This window comes from Elgaria multicarinata, chromosome 3, assembly GCF_023053635.1.
Source record: "Elgaria multicarinata webbii isolate HBS135686 ecotype San Diego chromosome 3, rElgMul1.1.pri, whole genome shotgun sequence".
In the NCBI taxonomy this organism is placed as follows: Eukaryota; Metazoa; Chordata; class Lepidosauria; order Squamata; family Anguidae; genus Elgaria; species Elgaria multicarinata.
This window is the reverse complement of record NC_086173.1, coordinates 3,029,885-3,052,398: the sequence shown is the minus strand read 5'-3', so window position 1 is coordinate 3,052,398 and position 22,514 is coordinate 3,029,885. Positions and strand designations below refer to the sequence as shown.

At 44.1% G+C, this 22,514-nt stretch overlaps 2 protein-coding genes across 4 annotated transcripts in view; one reads left to right on the top strand and one right to left on the bottom strand.

Moving 5' to 3' along the window:
- KHSRP (KH-type splicing regulatory protein) overlaps positions 1-1,293 on the top strand; it is a 32,127-nt gene extending 30,834 nt beyond the window's left edge. For all 3 annotated transcript variants that reach the window (XM_063119079.1, XM_063119078.1, XM_063119077.1), the window contains one exon: positions 738-1,293. In XM_063119079.1, the coding sequence (XP_062975149.1) occupies positions 738-746 (9 nt within the window). In that variant the 3' untranslated portion in view covers positions 747-1,293. The remainder of the gene's footprint in view (positions 1-737) is intronic.
- Positions 1,294-3,736: 2,443 nt separating this feature from the next.
- On the bottom strand, positions 3,737-19,506 carry LOC134393897 (adenylate kinase isoenzyme 1-like). Its single transcript, XM_063118928.1, has 5 exons — positions 19,383-19,506; positions 11,594-11,793; positions 8,414-8,527; positions 6,813-7,007; positions 3,737-3,838 (listed from the first exon to the last, which is right to left on the bottom strand). Exons 1-5 carry the CDS (start codon positions 19,504-19,506, stop codon positions 3,749-3,751), a joined length of 723 nt encoding a protein of 240 aa, XP_062974998.1. The 3' UTR covers positions 3,737-3,748.
- Between the last annotated feature and the right edge of the window lie 3,008 nt (positions 19,507-22,514).

Genomic DNA, 22,514 nt, shown 5'->3' with positions numbered 1-22,514 from the left:
CCCTCCTGTTTATTTAAAATCAATCGCACAGTTGCTTCTGATACTACATTGTCCGCATTTTCAAGCTCATTTTCACCACCACAAAAGCCAGCAATGGTGTTTTTATACACTGAGCACAAACTGTGAGGACAAAATTCTGCGCATGTTCGCTGTGTTTTTCGCACACAGCCACTGCTAGACTTGGTCTAGCACCACAGTGGGTCTAACACATTCTCTTCAAGGTAGTTATTGGCAGATCCCTGTGATGGGCAAGGTTGGGAAGGTCATTGCCTATTCCCTTCACGAAAGGAGATTCTCCAGAAGGAGAGAGGATTTGTGTCAGGTGCTGACCAAAGGAGTAAGTTGTACAAAATAAAATTGATTTTTCAGAGCATTCAGCAATCTCCCTAATGAAGAATGGGCAAGTTCATGGAGATTAACAGGGCACTGGGTTGACTTCGTTTCCGGGCTCAAATGTGTCTACAAGCTTAAAGACCAGAGTTGTTTTAAACTGAGAGGTGGAGTTTGGGATAATGTTATGAGATACTAACAGTCCAGAAATGTATACTTATTCTATGTTGTCATATCTAAAAACATTCAGTAAAGTTCAAGCTTTGGGGGGTGGGGGGGGAGTGACAACTGAATTTCAGGAAACCAAAGTCTGTTCCAGAGACGATGGAATTCTACATCCTTGACATTTGCTTCCTGCTTCAGTAATTGGCTCCCATCGTGTTTTTTTCTTTCCCCCTTTTCAACAGGCTCAGTGAGTTGAATGTGAACCTCCCCATCTCTGAGAACCTTTTTGTTTTGGAAAGAGAGGTGGCTGCTGCAGGAAGTGACGGGGTGGGAAGGGAGCTGGCCTGTTGCTCTGATTCCTGGGTTTCTTCTGGGAATCTCGGCCATGCCGCCTTCAAGTCTCTCTTAAAAAAAATAAATCCAGATCTCCAAATCCCTAATGTTGAGCCAGCAGCTGTAGAAGATAGCTGACTAGCCGCCGCCAGAACCCATCCTGCCTGACACACACCTCAGTTTTCAGGGTAACACTTCCTCTTTTCTGTTTTTGTTTCGAAAAAAAAAAAAAACTTTACAAGGAAAAGTCACTCTGCTTTTTAGTTAGAGTTGGAACATTCCTCGGACAAAGGTGTTGGTGTTTCAGACAACCCTACCCTGCCCCTCCATTTCTCCACTGCTGGGACTGATCTGTCGTGTTTTTGTCTGTTGAAGAGGAAATTGAAACAAACAAACAATTGTATGCTCAATTTTTACTTTTTACCGCTCGTTTTTAACTTCACAAATAAATGATAACAAAACATCCCCCCGTGTCTGCTGGGTGGTGTCTGTCTTTCTCTCTCTGTCCATAGGGTTTTTTGAAGCTGATGTTTGTTCACAATATAGCTGTTGTAAAAGCCTGATAAATGGTCATGAATTAAGAGCTTCCTGTGTTTTTATAGTTTAAGCAGGCATTTGTGCATTTTTGTTGAATAAAATGCTTTTTTGTTTTAAAGTCTCTGATGCAACCGTGTGTGTTTCCAAGGGTAGGGCCCCAGAAAGCTGCGCTTTGGGCAAAGGAATCAGATTCATACCCTTGGTCGGGGCATAGCATGGAAATTGCTGACCGCCAGTGCTGGTCTTGAAGAGACTGGACATGGTCCGTGTGCTGTGCCCAGGCCTTCCAGGGTCGAGCCAGTGCTAAACACATGTTCATAGTTGGATGCAGTGTTTCTCTTCCATGATGACTTGATGGCCTTATAGGCCCCTTCCAACTATTCTATGATCTGTAGGGGGAAGGTTGTGACAAGCAGCTTTCCCCCATCTTTTCTTTTGAAGCTGCTTGCTGCTTCCCATCGGGGGAATCTACACGTCGTACTGAAGGCGTTTGCATGCGCCTCCAGTACGCCCCCAAAACGATGGTGTAGGTTCCCTAGCCTACCTGCCCAGAAGAGACGGAGGAGGAGGCGGCTGGGGAATCCGGCCGCGTCCTTGCTGCCACCGCCGGCCTCCTGCTGCCGGGGGTAAGAGCGACCCGGGTTGGAGAGCTCGGCTTCCGCTTCCGCTGAGCTCTCCAACCTGGGTCGCTCTTATCCCGACAGCAGGAGGCCGGCGGGGAGGTAGCGGCAAGGACGCGGCCGGTTCCCCAGCCGCCGCCGCCGCCTCTGTCTCTTCTGGGCAGGTAGGCTAGGGAATCTACACCATCGTTTTGGGGGCGTACTGGAGGCGCATGCAAACGCCTTCAGTACGACGTGTAGATTCCCTCATCTTCAGTGCTTGCTGCAAGAGACCCTTTTTTGCTGGCCTGGGCCCTTGATGCTACTGAACCTAGCTGTGTGGTGGATAAATGAGCAATCGCCGTAGACGGCACTGCATAGTCTGTTGGGATACTTCTGCATGTCTTTTAATCAGTCTTGCTTCACATATATTTCACTTCGAAAGTTTTACGGCTGGAAGATGCCCTTCTAGATTGCTTCAGTGCCAGTCGTAGATCCCCTTGGCTGCTTGGTAGCCTCTTGTTTCGAAGCGCAATTCTGCCACCTCAGAAGGATTGCTGGAGCAGGGTGGGATGGGCTTTTTAAAATACAAAGCACTTATTGTAGAGAGCAACTTCAAACAGGAGTGAATGTTCCACTTGAGGAAAAAGTTAAAGGGAGAGGATCATAAAAGTAACAGATACTGAAGAAATAAGCTAAAACAACTTGGGACCAGGATACCTGAGAGAGCGCCTTCTCTCTTACCAACCTGCCCGGTCACTGAGGTCATCCGAGGGCCTGCTGCTGGTGGTTCCACCTAGATCCATCCTCTGATTGGAATCCACCAGGAGAAGAGCCTTCAGCGTGGTGGCGCCCCTCCTGTGGAACTCCCTGCCTCTGGAGGTCAGGCAGGCTCCGACCTTGTACTCCTTTCGGCGCCTCCTGAAAACATCTTTATTCCAAGAAGCCTTTCTTTAACATGCAGCCTTGGATTTCTGATTTTTGCTTCTTTTTAAATTTTGTTTCAACTGTTTTATTCTGTTTTTATTTTCATTTTACCTTGTACACCGCTCCGAAATTTTTCAATGGGGAGAGGTATATAAATATTATAAATATTATAAATAAATAAATAATATGGATCACACCTTCCATTTAGAGCAAAGAGGCTGCTGTGTTTGTAGCCGCTCTCCCAGGGCCAGGGTCAAAATGGCAGGCGCCTGCTGATGGCCGCTCAACCCGCTCCTCTTACCCGTTGCAAACTGCTTGTTCACCCACCTCTTGCTTGGACACCGGTGGCGAGGAGAAGCAGTACCTGGCCTGGCTCAGCTGCTTTCTACCTGCCAAATAAGCAGGTGGTAGTAATGAGGAAGAGGCACAGCAGCCAACTGCTGGTGGGAAAGTAAACTCTCCGAGTGATGGGTACCATAGAGGGTGGCCTGCCCAAGGGCCCTCCGAAACCTGGAGCCAGCACTACTTCCCCCTTTGCTCAGCCATCCGGCCTACTAGGCACTTTGTTAGATGTATCCTTCCACCTGCAATAGACCTCGCATGCCAAGGACTACTTATTGCTTGATGGACAGCAGCATTCAGTGGTGTGACTTACATGTGTGGCTTGCACCATCAGACTCTTAAACATTGCTTTTCAAAGTAGTCAGTTCACACATTAAGCTACAAGCCATCAAGTGCTGTACATGTATATATGAACCAGTATTGAGGCTCAGGGGGGAGGGGGGTTGTAAGAGTTGAGAAGGGCATCGTAATGGACCAGAAGCTTTAAACCTTTATTTGTACGTAGAACTAAATAGCTATGCAGTCGCAGCAGCTGCCTTTATCACATCATCAACAACGCTGCAGCACTTGGTAAAGACTATTTCCGGGGGCTCCTCTCCAAGGATCTGTAAAAAAAAAAACAGAATGAAGGGATGTTGGACACCTTATCTGGAGCCATCACACTTCCCTTCCATTCTGGCGGGAGTCCATTTATGTTAATATTTCCTGGGTACAGAAACCCTGGGGACTGCCTTAGCTCATAAGGTACATGAAGACTAAAGGCACCCTGTTTTGAGATGGTGCCATCTTAAAGCAGGGCTGTCTAAGCAATCCTGATCGAAAAGGTTAACTTGGTCAGACCAAAGGTACATCTCTTTTGATTTGTGTCCTAGAGTGCCTGTGCGGATACAGGCACTGGGAGGTATATAAGCAGTCTGTGAAGGCAACAGTTTCCCCCACTATTTGATTTCCCCACTGGTATGTGGAGGTATACTGCCTCTGAACACGGAAGTTCCATCAAGCCAGCATGGCTAATCCTTTCTCCAAAAAAATCGATTTAATCTAGTCACCATCCCTACATATTGTGGCAGTTAATTCCCAAAGTTAAATATGCCTTCTGTGAAGGAGTAGTTTCTTCTGTCTACCTTGAAGCTATTGTCAATCAATTTTATTGGTTGACCTTGAGGATAAAAATTTGTATCTGAAACACTTCTGCACACACTTAGCCTCGGGGCATCAGCCTGTCCTGAGTTCTCTTCAGCTGGATTCCTCAAGGTCTTTAATTTTGTTCTACAGCCCCCTTTTAGAGTATTGGGGTCCCTGAATTCCTTTTTAGGAAATAAAAACAGTAAAACCTGGCACTGGGAAGTGTTCATCTGAAGTATTTGTGTTTCCAAGGTAGAACAGCAGGTATAAGAGGGTTTTTATAAGATGAACGGATACTTTTAACCCAGAGCTTTTTAAAAAACAAAACACAAGTAGTACAATTTATATGCCCATGTTTATAAGAATCATGGAAAGGTAATTCTCTCCTGCTACAGGACAAGACTGAAAGCAACAGATTTAAACAAAGGAAGGTAGAACTGGGGGTTTAAGTATATATATAAGTATATATATAAGTTATATATATAAGTATATAAAAACAGTATATATTGCTGCTGCCTCCATTTCCTTGGTCTTTGTCAGTGGGAGGGGAGGCTGTTCCGTATTGGGAGGGGCGGAAGTAAACATTGGCAGTGATACTGGGTGTCCACAGTACAATTATGATAGTTTTTCCCTAAGTGTGAAAGACTGCCTCACTGAGTAATGAAGAAAAAAATAAGAGTGTAGCCAAATGGATTCAGGTGTGTGACCAAGATAAGCAACATTTTTATGTAACAATTCAGCATTAGGAGAAACTGCTTGACGCTTAAGGCAGTGGCAGACTAAGAGACGTGTTGGGCGACATCGTTCAGGCATTCTTAGATCTCTGCTTTATAGAAAGAGATTGCGATAAATTATCTAGAGACCCTTTCCAACTTTGATCCTTCAAGGGATGTTTACTCAGCAGAAGAATGAATACAAAGTGGATTTCGTAAGGAAATGAGTCTCATAGTGACAATCCTGTACATGAAGAACTTTGACTACTCAGAAGCACCATACCAAAGCGAAGCGTTCAGGTAATTGTTCTCTTGTGCGGGGTCTTCATTCCAGTAGCCACGTGGCTTTCACATACCAATATAAACAATTGCTTTTCAATATCAATGAATAGGGTGACCATATTTTGGAAACCAAAAAGGAGGACAACATGGTCGCCCCCAAGGGGGTGTGTCCAGTACCAAGGGGGCGTGCCCACCCGAACATAGCCTTGGTCACACGTCTGATTTTACAGCACACATTTAAGACAAATCTGTTCTACATAACATCTTAATGTTAAAATCACTGAAATAAAGAACAAGTGAGAGATTCAATGTATCTGAAATTAACTTCACTCACTCCTACTTTTGTAGGTTTTGCTGTACTTTGAAGCTTTTGCTATACTCTGTGTGTTACATTCTCCCCTTCCCTCAAATATCTTTTCTGACTATCTTCACTCATTGCAAGCTGCTGTTGTTGTTAACAGGGCTTGCTACTGCCCCCAGATCTGTTTCAAATTTGGTATGGCTAAAGCTCTACCTAAAAGTTATCATGGTGCCAACTTTCAGCTCTTTATCTTTAAATATGACAGTTTAAAAATAATTTTAAAACCTCATTTTTAAAAAAATACCTAAAAAATCAATGGATGAACAGATCTGTTTCAAATTTGGTGTGGCTAAAGCTCTACCTAAATCATATCATGGTACAAAGTTTCACCTCTTTATCTTCAAAAATGACAATTTTAAAAATAATAATTTTAAAACCTCAATTTTTAAAAAATTCCTAAAAAATCAATGGATGAACGGATGTATTTCAAATTTGGTGTGGCTAAAGCACTTCCTAAGAGCTACCATTGTGCCAAGTTTCATGACTTTATCTTAAAAAATGATGGAGTTATAAGCATTTTTGTTAATTCCCATTAGAGCTGCTCTTGGATTTGTCATCAAACCCCCGGACAAATCCAGTCATATGGTCACCCTATCAATGAAGCTATTTCTCTCGGGGGGGGGGGGAACCCAACACCACATTGTGGATTGGATCTAGAGTTAATCATGTTTAGAGTTAGGCCCATTGAAATCAATGGAACAAGTTAGACTTGCTTTTGTACATCGGTTAGAAATTCCTTTAATATAAGCAATTCACAAATCCCGTTACATAAAACAAATAAATCCCATGGATTTCAATAGGACTCCTCTAAGCATCATTTAACCCTTGGCCCAACCTACAACGTTGGAAATAGCCGCGTCGTACGCCAACCTTCTCCCCTTCCTCCTTTTCTCCCAGGCTTCCATGGGCATGAAAATCCCAACCTTGCCTTGCAGATGGTCTCCTGTTCCTGGGGAGGAGGGGGGGGGGTCTGCCTCTAAACATTGGCTGCTGGACCAGAGCAGCCTCACTTCTGAGTGTAGCTGCTCTGTTTGCTGCCTGGTGTATGTGGGAGCAAATGGGCCTATTAGGGGCCTGGCCAGATTCACGGAGACCTACGTTCCGAAGTAGGCTCTTCTGGAGGTAGTAGCTGAGGACCGGCTCACACAGCGTGTAGTGGGTTTCAAGCCGCTGCTTGATGATCCCCTCGTGGTCGTCCACCCGTTCGCCCATCTGGCTTCGGATCAGCAATCGCTGGATCATTGTCTCTGTAGAGCAGTCAAACACTATAACAATGTTGGGCGAACGGCCCACCTGTAATGTGAAACGCACAGCTCAGCTATTAATCATTTTGTGCTTCACCTGCAAAGCTCTTCTAGACAGGAAGGGCGGAGGCGATGGCCAGGATCCAGGGCTTACAATATAGATGCCCACATGCTAACAGAAGAAGAGCCTTGCTGGGAAAGGGCCTAGCTTAAGCCCAGCATTCTCTTTATGTTAGTGGCCAGATTTCTTAGATGCTTCTAAGAAACCCACAAAGTAAAAAGGCCTCCTTTCCCTACTGCCCCAACCCCTCAGCCACTGGCATCCAAAGATATATTGACTGGAGTCGCACAACACACTAGCCCACATTCAGTGGTTGAGTGTGGGTTGCTTCTGAATGGCGGATTGTTTTTAGCGTGTTGTCTGAACCCAGGACATTTTCTGCAGGGTGGCTTGTTAACCAAGCAGTGTGGTTTATTTTTCTCAAACAAACCACCTGGAAAACCCGCAGTTTGTTGCTGGGTTGTTCAGGGTGGTTAAAAGGCCACCCTGGAGAAAATATCCTGGCTTCAGACAACACACTAACCCATAGGTCAACAACACTCACCCACTGACTGGAGTAGCGTTTCTTTTATTTATTTATTACATTTCTATACCGCCCAATAGCTGGAGCTCTCTGGGCGGTTCACAAAAATTAACAACATTCAAAGTATAAAGCAACAGTATAAAACCATAATATAAAATACAATATAAAAGCTCAACCAGATGAAAACAGCAGCAATGCAAAACTACAAATTTAAAACGCCAAGTTAAAATTTATTTAACTAGGTTTTATAATTTGTACTATTAAAGGGGAGAAGGAAAACACCTCCAGATGAAGTAATGAGATTTTGGAAATATGAATAAGATCCTATGGTTGGAGGGGGCCCACTTATGTTAATTATGTTATGTTAAATGGAATTAAGTTAGAACATATGTTTATTAAATTGTTTACTTTATATTATTGTGTATTATGGGGCATTGTTTTATATTGTATTGTATTGTTTGGATGTTTAGGTTGAGGTGCTGTTCTTCCTTTGACATCACAGTGGCAGTAAGAGAATGCATCTCTCCGACAGTACCCGGCAAGGAGTTTTCCAAGCCACAAGGCCGGTGACCGAGCCTCCGGAGCTATACGTGTGATTCCCACCACACCTGCGTAGGGGGTCTACAGCAATCATATCCTTGCTTTCTAACCAGCCTTTTATTTATGAAAGCCTATGGAAAATAACGTTTCCTAGCTCTCCGCAGGCCAAGGGTGGGGATGTTATTGGACCCCAACTTCCATGATCCCTCACCATTGGCTGGGCCGATGGGAGCTGCAGTTCACTAAGCTCAGGAAGCCCCTATGGCCCGAACCCTTGCCGTAGGCCAAGCCACCCTTCCCCTTTCACTCCCCACCCAGCAGCTGCACTTACGACTTCCTCAAACAGCTTGGCCTGGTTGATTTCCCGGGGGAAGCCCTCGACAACGAAGCCACGGGCGTTTTCGGCTTTTAGCATGTTGTTGACCAGCAGCTCTACGATGAAGCCCTGGAGAGACAGGCACCTAAATCCTCAAAGAAACGTTATCATGCCAGAGAAAAGCAAAAGACCGCCCTTCCTAATGCTATCTGCTCGGCCTTCCTTGCACAGCCTGGATATCTGGTCACATTTCTGAGTCCAGAAGGAAAAGGCCACCCTATGCCAACCATTTGTCACCGTTACAGTTTAGGCTGCATCCTAGCAGACCATGATGTGCTGTGCAGGCAAACCCTTGACAAGGGCCAACCCTGCACCGGGGGGGATCTACACATCATCGTGAAGGCGCTTGCGTGCGCCTGCAGTGCGCCCCGAAACTCATCGTGTAGATCCTGCCCTATCCTGGCCAGAAGAGGAGGAGGAGGAGGAGGCCCCGCATCGCCCCTCGCGGGGACGGAGCGAAAAGTTTCCGGGCTCGGCGGCTTCGCTGGGGAATCCAGCCGCGTCCTTGCCGCCGCCCACCTCCCCGCCGGCCTCCTGCTGCCGGCGAAAGAGCCACCCAGGTCGGAGAGCTCAGCGGAAGAAGCCGCCGCCCCACCTTCTACCTAAGTGCTCAGGAAAGCAGCAGAAAGGGAGTCTTGAAAGCCATGTGAGGAAGTGAGAGAAGTCTGCTGTCGTTGGGTCCAGGTAGTGGGGGGTCGTGCTTGAAAGGACAGCGTTCAGCCCATCCCCATTCCCGTACAGGCCACAATCAGGCCACAATCAGAAAGGGGGGAACTAGGGAGGGATCCTAAAACTGAGCAAGCTGTCATGCTGCGAAGCATGAGCGGAGGAGAAACATCGAAACCCAGAATGGGCCCTAGAGTATGTATTAGCCATGAAATAAAACTGCACAACTTCAAACTTTTGTCCCCCACCCTGCAAAACACCATTTTAAAGGATCGGAATCCAAATAAGACCTTTGGAAAGCTCAAAAATGTAAGAATGGAAGAAGAGGGATCAGACGAAAGCCACTATCTAGTTCAGTATCCAATTTCCCAGATGCCTCAAGGAAGCCCAGAAGCAAGACATGAAGGCAACGTCCATTGTTGCTCCAAGACCAGCTGACATGCAATGGCACAACATCTCTGAACCTGGAGGGCTCCGTTTAAGCACCATGTCTAAAAGCCATTGATACAGTTCTCCATATATTGGTTTCATCCCATTTAAAGCCATATAAAAGCCCTGTAGAATTAGACAGGATTAATTATCCCATGATTTTCTGCGTTGAGAACCACTTCCAATTTCACTTTTGCAAGCTCCAGTCAGCCTGATCATAGCTTGCTTCATGTCATGTGAACCTGGACATTATGGGTTATTTGTGGGTTAAACAACCCGAAGCTAACATAATAACTAACTAGAACAACACATAGCACATCACACACAACCTATGATCGAGGTGATAGAAGGCTGATTTGTTAACTCACTGTTTACTTTTGTGATGCAGGGCTAAGACTCTATCTAGGCCAACATTCAAATTTTGTTTTGTTTTTAATTCAGTTGAAGGATACTGGCATGATTCATCCAAAGTGAAACCCGTTTTAGTTCCACTTATTTCAATGGAAGAGTTAAACACAAACTGAAATTCTTTTAACTGAAATCAATGAGATTTCAATATGTTTAACTCTGATCGTAGTTTTCTACCATAAATCTTGGGGCCTTCCAGACGGCGGAGACGCAAGCCCTGCGGCGTCCGCCATTTTTTGTTTTTGTTTAAAGGGGCCGCGTGTGGCCCGAAGACGGCGGACAAAGTAAGGTTTTTTAAACTTTTAAAAAAAACACGGGGGGGCGAAGGATGGCAGGGGGGGTGGCACGGGGGAGGGCCCTCCCTCCCCCGTGCCACCCCCCTGCCATCCTTCACCCTCCCCTCTCTTCCCCCCCCCCCCCCGCCGATGGGCACAGCGCTCCTATGAGCGCTGTGCCAGGCAGGTCCACGGCTTTTCGCGGCTCCTCGCGAGTAAGCGAGGAGCCGCAAAAAGCCGTGGAAGTCGCTAGACGTTCCCCAGCTCCGGCCTGAGGCCAGAGCTGGGGAAAAAGCGCACCATAAGCGCATTCGCTTATGGCGCGTTGAAGGAGGCCTCAGCGCGGCCTGCCTCCGGATTCCCCTGTGCGTCATCTGGACGCACAGCAGGGAAACCGGGTCAGAAGGCGCGCTAAGGCCTCGTCTAGGAAGGCCCTTGATGATTTAAGACAAGGAAGTTAAGTATCAACTTTTCAAAGTCAGGACTTTCCCACTTTATACTTCTTTCATTTGATAATTAAAAGGCCTAATTCCACATCATCCATAAGTTGGAAGATGCAAACATTCAAACTAGAATAAAGTGTTAAAAATGCAACAACATTCAGGTTCTGAGAATGTGCTTGTAATTCCACCCACCCCCAAAAGATCATTTTAGCTTTTTCTTTCTTTTTTAGCCTGTATTTCTGCAATGTTTTATTTATTTATTTTATTTATTTATTTATTACACTTATATACTGCTCCCATAGCCAGGGCTCTCTGGGCGGTTTACAGAAATTCTAAAATTGAGGTAAAAACAAGTATATAAAATTTAAAACTCTAAAACACAGAACAGACACACATAAAGCATTAAAAACCGATTAAAAACTAAACATGTGGGTAATTAGGATGTGCCACCATATTCCCAGGCAAAGAGGAAAGTCTTAACCTGGCGCCGGAAAGATAGCAGCGTTGGTGCCAGGCGAGCCTCATCAGGGAGATCATTCCACAGTCTGGGGGCCACCACCGAAAAGGCCCTGTCTCTCGTTGCCACACTCCGAGCCTCTCTCGGAGTAGGCATCCAGAGGAGGACCTTAGATGTTGAACATAGTGACCGGGTGTATTCACGTTGGGAGAGGCGTTCCATCAGGTATTGTGGTCCCAAGCCGTGTAAGGCTTTATAGGTCAAAACCAGCACCTTGAATTGGGCTCGGAAACATACAGGCAGCCAGTGTTAGCTAGATGCAACCTGGGCTAGCCTGGTGAACCAAATTGCATGACTAACATAGGGCTCAATACTTAGCCTTGAATCCAACCCAATGTTTTAAGAATTCTCCAATGGAAAAGGAATCCTGCATTGGGCAGCTGCAGGGGCTTCTTACCGAGGGCACCAGCGCCCCTTTCAGCATGATGTCCCGGATGGCCTTGCCCTTGCCGGTAACCCTACTGCCTTCCTCCCGCAGCAGATCTCCAACGGCGATGTGGTAGAAATTGTACTTGACGGACATCCGGGAGCTCTGGACTCCCTTGCCACAACCTGGGCCTCCTAACATAAAGATTATGATCTGGTTTTGCAGTTTATCTGCAGCAAAAGGAAGAGAGAGGCAACATGAAAGGTGCACATTCTACAAGTTGTTTCTGTTTTGCAATAATAAAGATTACTGCCACATGGGAACACAGAGGCAGCCTGAGGTTATAGGTTTAAATTTCATTTACTTCTTTTATTTAAAAAGTGTATATGTGCCACCTGTTTTCCCCAAAGGGAATTCAAAGCAGCAAATTAAAGCAACAACGCTTGAAACAAATGGGAAAGTCCAAATAAACCAGGTGGGGGATCTGGTCCCCTCCAGATGTTGTTAGACTTCAACTCCCACCATTCCTGACCATTGTCCATCCATGCTGGCTAGGGTTGATGGAAGCTGGAGTCCACGTGAAATTGATTCATGGGAGGTATCTATACAGATATATGAATATGAGAGATTCAACAGTTCCATGTTGCATCCTGCTTTGCTTTTCTAAAATGCAGCATCTAAATATGACCTTGGCCAGTAGTGCAGTGCTTGAGCGTACACGTTCCATCACTGCGACCCTCTCCTTGATGGTGCCAATGCTATTATGAAGCTGACCTTTCCTGAGCACTCTCTGGAGAATAGCTTCCCCTTGCAGACAATGGCCACCCTAAGGCCTCCTTCCCCAATCTGGTGTCCTGCAGATGTGTTGGACTGCACCCCCCATCATGCCCCAGCCTTGTGAACCAACACATCTGGGCAGCACCGGCTTGGGGAGGGCTACTCTAGGATGAAACCAGCAAGAGCTGGAGGAGGGGACAAAGACAGCATGATCACAAAGGTAATCTCAAATCTCTTGGGAGCAACTAAAGCAGGGGTGGGGAACTTCGGATCTAGGGTCACAATCTGGCACATCAGGGTTTCAAAGATGCCCACATCAAATTCCCCAGCCCCACCTATTTCCCCCCAACCACCAACCACCAATCACCGAACAGATCTGGTATTTTATTGAAATTGTTTTTAGCTGTTTAGATTGCTTTTAAATTTTGCATATTTAAATTGTTACACTGTATTTCATCTTGTGAATTGTTGTGAGCCACCAAAGAGCTTCACCTATTGGGCAGTAAAGAAATGAAATTAATGTTGATGATCTGCAGGTTTCGTTTCCACTTCTTCTGCCTAATTAGACAGCTATTTGGCTCCCCAATGCTTCTTTCTCTAGGTAGGTAGGGAAAGAGCTAATTTATATAGGGCTGCCCCAATATTTTAAGCCATCCCTGAGACTGAACATCCAAATCGCAGTTCTCCATCGTTAGTTAAACTGAGCCACAACCCACCAGGCCATTCATCTTTGGAGCACCCATTGAAACAAAGAAAAAACATGCAAGAACACGACTTTGGTTTGCGAATAGGAACACGTAAACATCTAAACCTGGGAATAGACTATGTTTCCGTTAAGGGTAGCCGAATGGGATTGACAGATCTGACCCATGTGAGTCACAATCCACTGGGAAATTCTCTTGTGCAAGCTGTTCTGAATGAACCAGAATGCTTGTGTTGATTTTGCGGAGGCTTGTACAGGTGTTCCTGGTGGATTGTGCCCTGGGGAGGACTTGAAGCTGAAGCCCTTCTCCATCCCATAGCTAGGAATAAAATCCAAGGGAAATCTGCTGCCTGGAATGCCTACCGATAGATTATTTCAAATGCCTACAGCATGCCCGGAACAAGAAGAAAGGTACCCAGATACCTTTTAGTTCACGCTTCAAGGGCTTTGTGGTTTGGGGGAGGCTACTTTGGCAAATCCCCATCCTGAGGGCTCCAGCCCGGGATCTCCAGGCACCAGCCTGGCAAACTTCAAACTCCTGTACAAAACTAATTTGGCCATTTCAGCTTGGCTGGCATGTGACTTCCCTGAGCTGTCTTTCTGATGTCATAGACATCTGATGTCATGGATTTTCTGACCGTGGGGAAAGCAAAGCTGGGGCAGACAAGATTGGCTTTTGAGGTGGGTTTTGTTCTGACTGAGAGTCCACAGAGAATGGATGGACAGGAAGGGTTAGAAAGTCAAAATCCAGGAAAGTGCATTTCATTCATGTCTGGGCTTAGGGTTCAATTTCGCATTGAAGGAAATATATTAATAGATCTAAGTTTGCAAGCAGAAGAGATGGAAGCATCTCTCTCTTTTGCTTTGTAACTCTCTCAAGGGAAAAAGAAGTGAAGGTTGGATTGATCAGGGGGTTGGACTAGATGGCCTTGTAGGCCCCTTCCAACTCTGCTATTCTATGATTCTATGATTCTACTGACAATTGCTACTGTTGAGTGAGTATGGCGGTAACCTCAAGTCTTATGGCCTCCTTCAGCTGCTTCTCATCTTCAGAATTTGGTCTGTTTTTCTTCAGCCTGATTAAAGTCCCCTGTGCACCATTCCTACTAAATTAACTATTAAGTCCCTTGCGCCATTTCTTGTAAAAGAACCAGTTTATATGATCAAACAGGTATACTGACAATTTGATCTAACTGGAAGTGTGCAAATGTCTCTGGAGGAAAACTGGTCTAAAAATGAGCATAGATGGCCCTCTGTTCGTGGCAGCTATGAACTTTTGGCTCGAATAGACATGTACAGGGAACATATTCCATTCCTGTAGAGATGTACCCAGATAGGTGTTCATAGCAAGAGTTTCCTCCTGTCCTGGAGGGAATCTACACAGCGTATTGAAGGCGCACGCAAGCACCTTCAGTGCGTTTCGAAAACGCTTGTGTAGATCCTGCCTTCCGAGGCACAGGAAGAGGAGGCTGGGGAACCAGCCGTGTCCTTGCCGCCGCCTCCCTGCCGGCCTCCTGCTGCCGGGGTAAGAGCGACCCGGGTCGGAGAGCGAGCTCTCCGACCTGGGTCGCTCTTACCCCGGCAGCAGGAGGCCAGCGGGGAGGCAGCGTCGGCAAGGACTCGGCCGGATTCCCCAGCCGCCTCCTCTTCCGTCTCTTCAGGGCAGGTAGGCTAGGGAATCTACACCATCGTTTTGGGGGCGTACTGGAGGCGCATGCAAACGCCTTCAGTACGACGTGTAGATTCCCCCCCAGTTAGCCAGATAAATCTCGGACCAACTTATTTCTGCATGTATTTATTTAATTTAGATCTTGCTTTTCCAGTACAAGCTACTGCCCAGTTTGTTGTTTCTTAGTTCTTTGATTTTCAATGATTTGGTGGTCTGCGTGTTTGTTTTTAAAAATGTTTTTTTAAAATGTTTCTAAACTGAAATGTTTTGTATTTGATTTTTAAATGTTTTAACTGTATTGTAAGCTTTTATATTGTAAACTGCTTCAAGATGTCTTTTTAGATATAATCAAGCAATCTATAAACTGATGAAATAAATAATAAATCATGCTCAATTTAGCTAACAATAAAATACAAAATAAAATAGAAACTTATAATTAACACAGACAGCAAAATGGGAACAGACATGGTCCTAGCTTGGGTTCTGTTGGCAGGAAGTTTCAGGGCCTGGGAGCAACCATTGAGAAGACCCTCTCTCGTGTTCTTACCAAATCGGTGGCAGGACACAGAGAAAGGCCTCTGTCAAGAACCTTAAAGGCCAGGCAGGCTCATAAGGGAAAATGTGAGCTTTCATAGTTGTGTAGGGCCTCACAGGTCATAACCAGTACTTCGAACTGAGTGGCCCAACGGCCAATGAAGCCATTGTAACAAGGAAGTCACACGCTGGCCCTGATCATTCCCCCCCCCCCTCAGTACATGGAGGCGGAGAGAACAGTAAAATGAACAAACTTCCATAATGAGATGCAGTTGCTTGCAAACATGGAACTTTCATCTCAAAACACTTGCCTCCCACTGGGCCCGATCTACACGTCGTTGCGAAGGCGCTTGCATGCGTCTGGAGTGCGCCCAAAAGCTCATCAAGACACACAGGCTTACTTTCAAATCACAGTTTCCCGGCTTTTGAGCGCTGTTATTTACTCCGTCTTAAGTCCATTTTTAAAAATATATATTTTTTTATTTTCTACAATACTTAAACATACACCATTACAATTAAAGAAACAACATACTACATAAATGTTGAATAACATCAATATCATATCTATATAACATAATCAAACTTAACATATAAGTGCACTCCCCACCTCGGGATCTCATTCCAAAATCTCATACTTTCTTCTGCTGGTGGCTTCCCACTTCCCTTAGAAAACACGAATATTAGGAACTGTTTCCAGATTCCTACTTCTTCTGAATTTAATATTACAAGTCAATTTATCATTAATAGCTACGGTATATCCCATACTTCTTTATACCATTCTTCAATACAATAATCCCCTTGAATCTTCCAGTTCCTAGCTACAATCAATCTTGCTGCAGTCAGCAAATTCGTTATCAATTCCTTAATTTCTTTTTTACATTTTAAATCTTCAAATAGTGACAGTAATGCAACTTTTGGTGTTCGTTCTATCTTCATTCCCACATTTTCTTCAATCTCCAAAAACACCATCTTCCACAATTTTTGAACATATTTGCATTCCCACCACATATGTAAATATGTTCCTTTTCCCCCACATCCTCTCCAACAATTTGCTGAGTGCTGATTATTTATCTTATTTAATCTAACCGGGGTTAGGTACCACCTCCATATAATTTTAAAGTAATTATCTTTTATTCTTACTGACATATTTCTCAACGCTCTTTGTTTCCATAGTCCCTCCCAGCTCTGTTGTCCTATTTGTACATTCAAATCTGTCTCCCAAACCATTTTACCTGAACTATCCGACCCTTTCTCCAACAATATTCTATATATTTCACTCATTAACCCTTTTGACGCTGTTCTTTTTCCCTTATCATTTTCTTTTTTAACTATTAATTCCTCAAACTTCGTCAATTCTCTACAATCTCCATTTTCTCTTACCCACTTTTTGGTCCACTGTTCTAATTGCCAATAATTTAACCAAGTTAATTTTTTATCTTTTAAAACCTCTTCCAAATCCTCTCTTGTATTCATTTCTCTTAACCATTCCCTTAATTTCATTTTATTTTTTTCTATTAAAACTTTACTTAATCTACTCTTTAATTCCTCCGGGAAATTCTTAAGCATTATTACCGGTGATAAAGGTGAGTTGCTCGGGAGCAACTCCCCTTTATATTTACTCCAAACTTCCCAGTAAAACCTCAAGAGCGGATTATCTATACTTTCAACCCATTTTTTTTCTCCTTCCCTAAAAAATACATTTTCAACTTCATCTCTATGTTACTTGTAGTTTTATCCTCCATCCAGTCTAAATCTCCTACTCCTATAATTGCTTCCACAATATGTCTTAACCTATTAGCTATGTAATATAGGTTAATATTTGGGAGACCCAATCCTCCTTTTTTTTGACTTAAATACCATTTATTCTTATTTACCCTCGCTTTCTTATCCGTATTACAATAATTGTTTATGATATTTTGCCAACTTTTTCTCTCTGATCCTGAAATTTTTATTGGTAACATCCTGAACACAAAATTAATCTTTGCTAAAATCTTCATTTTTATTAATGCTATTCTTCCAAACCAGGATAAATTTAATCTTTTATATTTTTCCAATTTTGCTAAAATCTCTTTTTTTAAACTATTTAAATTCTCCTTCTCTAAACTCTCTAAATTTTGTGTAATTTTAATTCCCAGATATCTAATCTGTTCCTTAACTCTCATTTCTCTTCCCTTTCCTTCCCATTCCTTCTCTTCCTTTTTAGTATAATTAAATAACATCATCTCTGATTTGAACCAATTTATTCTTAACCCAGTAATTTCCTCAAATTCTCTCAATTGCTGTTTAATTCTTTCCATCTTTCTTATTGGATTTTTAATAGTTAGCAAAGTATCATCTGCAAACATATTCAATTTTATTTTTTTAATACCCCCTATTCCTTCTGTCTCCCCATCATCTCTTATTGCATTCGCCAATAATTCCATAACCATTACAAACAGGACCGGCGAGAGTTGACATCCTTGTCTTGTCCCTCTGGCTAGTCGTATCTTATCCGTGACTCCGTCGTTCACTACCACTACGGCTGTATTTTGAGCGTACAACTGTTCTATTATAGCTTTAAATTTGTTTCCAAATCCCATTTTATTTAAAACCATCTTTAAAGCCTGCCAGCTCACACAATCGAAAGCCTTAAAACTATCCAAAATTCCCGCTTTAATCTTAGACTTTTTTTATCACCTGTATTGCATTTAAAACCCTTCCCACTAAATTATGCATTTGTCTACCTGCTATAAATCCACATTGGTCTTCCCCTATATATTCAGCTATAAATTTATTTAACCGTTTTGCTAATATAGTTGAAAAATTTTTAGCATCTTGATTTATTAATGAAATAGGTCTATATGAATCAGGGACAGTCAGGTCTTTAAGTCAATTTAAGGCGTTCCTTCTTCCAACGTGTGTAACAATTATTCGCTCTTTCCTCCCCGCCCCGCTCCACCCAGACTTATTTTGTTGCCTTTCGACTTCCGATACCATTTCCGGTGAGAACAGCAGCATCCATCTTTAATCATCACCTTTCCCGCGTGCGAGGACAGGTGTGGTCGGTTCAATTTTCCTCATTCCTTTCCTCTTTTGCCTTTCCCATTTTTAATTTTTTTTTTAGTTTTTAATAGGGATGCGCATATGTGCTTGTTCGGTTAGGGTTAATCTGTTGTTTACATAGATCTGTTTACATTAATCTGCACGGAATTTTTCTTAGTAGAACTGCTTTTGCTGCCTGGTCAAGCTCATTTCATTTCTGCATGTTGGAATGTAAATAATGTTAAGTTTCTCCCCTCCACACACAAACCCACCCCTCCTTAGATTACCCTTTAATTTTGATGTTTTTATGTCTGCTGATGAATGCATGTTCTCTTTTTAATGTATTCTTCCCCCTGCCTCATGGCATAATTTATGTAACTCTAACGTGGAATGCAATGCTTACTTATAAACCTTTTGCATGCCTTTCTTCTAAGTAGAACTGCTTGTATACACTGCGGTCATTTTCAATTTCAAAGGAACAAACAACTTTGTGTTTTCATTGCAAAAATATGGTCTTTAGTTTCAAGTAATAAAACATTTTTAAACAAGAAGTGCTATTTTTTATTTATGTACATTATTAATTTAAATAAAGTTATTTTTTAAACAAAACTTCATTTTTTGGAGGCTACTGGTTGAAAAGGGAAGTACAGATGCCAATACAAAAGGCTTTTATTCAATATGAAACAACGTAACACAAAACATAAAGTCGCGAAGAGAGTGAAGAAATATGCAGCAACAACATTGCAATTATAGTACACTTTAATTTTACCTACGCAACTCCCTATTGTGCCACAAGTATGTGCAAATAGCATCCCTAACTTTGGTTCCCTCAGCTAGACGCTCGTTTTCATTATTAACATAGGGTTGTCCTAGGGTTGCAAGTGTTACACGGTTTTGTGGTCTGTCACTGTTAATGATTGCATAACCTCTGGCTTCACAGATGTTGTGCAGAATTACGCAAGCAGTAATAACTGAGGGAACATTTTCCTCCGCCACTTCCAGCCGACCACTGAGGCACCTCCATCTGCTTTTCAGTCTCCCAAAGGCACGTTCTACAACGTTCTGGGCACAGCTAAGGCAGTAATTGAAGTAAGCTTGCAGTGGCTCAAGGTTACCCCCGTACAGCTTCATAAGCCATTTCCGCAACGGATAAGCCCCATCAGCGACAATGAAAGGCGGCACTTCGACGACCCCAATTCTCCAAACCTCATTGGAAGGGCAAAACACTCCAGCATCCATTGCCTCAAAGAGGGATGAATTTCGGAATACATGGGCATCGTGGTTCCTGCCACTCCACCCCACCTCAATATGGGTGAAGCGGCCAGTGCGGTCCGTAGTCCCCTGCAGAATCATAGAATAATAGTTTTTCCGATTTATGAAATCGTTGCCTTGCCTAACAGGAGATACAATTTCAATATGCATTCCATCTGTGGCTCCGCAGGAGCCCCGAAATCCCAAAGCTGCAAAGCCGTCCATTACCTGTATTAAAAAGTGAAAGACAATGTTTAAACCAACAGGAATGTTTAAATTGAAACACATAGCAGTTCGTCTCACATGCGCCCGTGGGAGAAAAAACCTTCCTATACATAGCACTAGTTTGTTCATCACACATGCGCACGTGTGCATCCAACTACAGGCCAAAGAAAAAAAAACCTTCCTATATTCCTAACAGGCGTTCGATTGTCTCACATGCGCACGTGTACAGGCAACATGGGGCCAAAGGGAGAAACATCCTTCCTATACAAAACTCTCGTTCGATTGACTCATATACGCACGTGTACCGGCAACTTCAGGCCAAAGGGAGAAAAAATCTTCCCATACATAGCACTAGTTCGTTCATCACACATGCGCACATGTGCATCCAACTACGGGCCAAAGGAAAAAAAAAGTTCCTATACATAACACACGTTCGTTCATCACACATGCGCACGTGTGCATCCACTTTAGCGTAGAAGAAAAAAAATTACCTTCCGAAAATCGCCAAGATAGACTGTCCGACGAGAAGAACTAGCTCCATTGCCAAGCACACTTCGCCAACTGTCGAGCGGCCAACCCCAAACTGCATCAAAATTTTGATGATTTTTCAGAGTTGCGCCCGGCGATGCCGGTACTCATCCACCACACAGACAGTGCTCGAAGAGCACATAGAAGTAAATTGATAGAAACAGCCATGGTGCTGACTAATTCCGTTTGGCTATCCATGGACTCCATCTTCTCCACAATTATCACAACGACCCAAACAGGGAATTCTGGGATTTGAGGATTTTTTTAAAAAGGGGGGGGGAGCAAGGGAGAACGTCACAAGCATCCACCAAAGCCAGCCTATAAGAAACGCCCACTTGCGACGGAAGGGACAGGAATTGAGAAGAGTGTGAACCGCTCCAACAAAATGAAACCTGAGACAGTAAAGAAAGACACACTTCATTTAAGTACATATTAAAAAACGGCGCAGGTAAGCGCCTTCACAACGACGTGTAGATCCCCCAGAAAGCACACACCTGTTAGCAGTTATGTAACAAGCATGTGTTGTTTGGCTCTCCCAGCCAAACAGGCAGAGAGACATGAAAAGCTGCTTATGTATTCACAACTGGGAACAAGTGAGCTGCAGTGGTGAAAATCTATCCGTCTTGGAATAGAGGACCTGGTCTCAAATCTCTGCTCAGCCATAAAGCTAACCATTGGATTTTGGCCAGCCACTCTCTCAGCCTAGCCTAGCCTACTCCATTGGATTGTTGTAGGGATAAAATGGGACCGCCTCCATATACGCTGCTCCTTGGAGGAAATACAGGATAAAAAGAAAAGGAAAAATAATAGTTAATATTTGAACATCTATAAAAGAAGATTTCAAGCTGTTTCCCCTTGTTAGGGAAATTCCCCTAACCTGGTAGGGAAGGGACGACTTCACAACCGGTCCAGAAACAGAGACTCTTTATTATACTGTGCACACAGGAGACAGACCCTTACCTTGTACAAACCAACGGCAGAAACTCTCTGATCATCCTCCACATCAGCATACATTTATACTTCATCCAAGTTGCTCTGATGAAGTCATACTTTTCCCTCCTCCCTCCTGTGAGTGATCACAAATCCCATACATGTTCCATAAACAGAAACCCATTCTTACATAAACAATGCCATATTTTGGCATCCTATGACCGGTACAAAATGTTGCATTCTGTTCCTTGATAAGCACCTCAAGGAGAGATAGGAATTCCAGAGTACGTTCTGACCCTTCAGAAATCTCTGGTCAGAGAGCTTCTTTCAATAGTAAATAGATTAAACAATGCACGCCTCCAAGTCTGTGTTCCAAGAGATCAACACATCCTTGGGGTTTTCTGTATCTTGTTGTTTTGAAAGGCACGAAGGTGGCAGCTAGAGGGAAAGTGTCACCTCAAATTGAGGTGGGGAAATGGCCCGAGACCAGTCAGTATGTGTGGCGGGACTCCATTTTTACAGGCAGCCCTTGATTGTGCTCCAGACAGATGGGACATGTTGTACATGTCCCATCTGCTTGTTGTTTATCCAGGAGCAAACCAGTTCCTTGCAGGATTCCTATCATCCTCTCCCTTGCCCCATGTCCCAAACTATGGGAGAACGGGCAAGGATGGGAATCAATGCCTCTGGGGCAACTGGGTGTCCATCCGGATGTGTCTACACTACAGTCTATTAGAGTTGGCGTAACAACTGTGATGCTGCTGCCAGATTTCCTCTCGCTGGGTGAGGCGGCTGCCTGCAGAGGAGAGATCTCAGAGAGCCAATAAACTAGGGTGACCCTATGAAAAGGAGGACAGGGCTCCTGTATCTTTAACAGCTGTATTGAAAGGGGAATTTCAGCAGGTGTCATTTGTATATATGGAGAACCTGGTGAAACTCCCTCTTCATCACAACAGTTAAAGCTGCAGGTGTCCTGGCTTCTTTTAAATCTGGTCACTCTAAGGCCATAGCTATACCGAAGGTTTATCCCAGGATTGTCCTGGGGTCAAACCTGTTCATCTAAGTGCCACACAGGGCATCCAGTGCTCAGGCAGGGACGAACCCGGGATGATCCTGGGATAAACCTTAGGTCTAGCTACGGCTAGGGTGACCATATTTGGGAAACCAAAAAAGAGGACACCTAGTGTGTGGGGGGGGGGGGGGAAGCAGCTTTCTGAGTCCTGCAGAAAGTACGTTATTCCCCCGCCACCTTAAAGAACCCGATTGGAGTGGAGGAGGGGAAAGGATTTCATTCTGCACCACCACCATCCACT

What these genes read in the sequence shown, in the direction of transcription:
- LOC134393897 (XM_063118928.1), bottom strand. Translation starts at nt 19,506, where the DNA reads ATGGATGCTGGAGTGTTTTGCCCTTCCAATGAGGTTTGGAGAATTGGG. An exon ending in AAGGGGCGCTGGTGCCCTCG is followed by an intron (nt 8,528 to 11,593) that starts GTAAGAAGCCCC and finishes CTGTCTCTCCAG; the next exon opens with GGCTTCATCGTAGAGCTGCT. An exon ending in AGAAGAGCCTACTTCGGAAC is followed by an intron (nt 3,839 to 6,812) that starts GTAGGTCTCCGT and finishes TTTTTTTTACAG; the next exon opens with ATCCTTGGAGAGGAGCCCCC.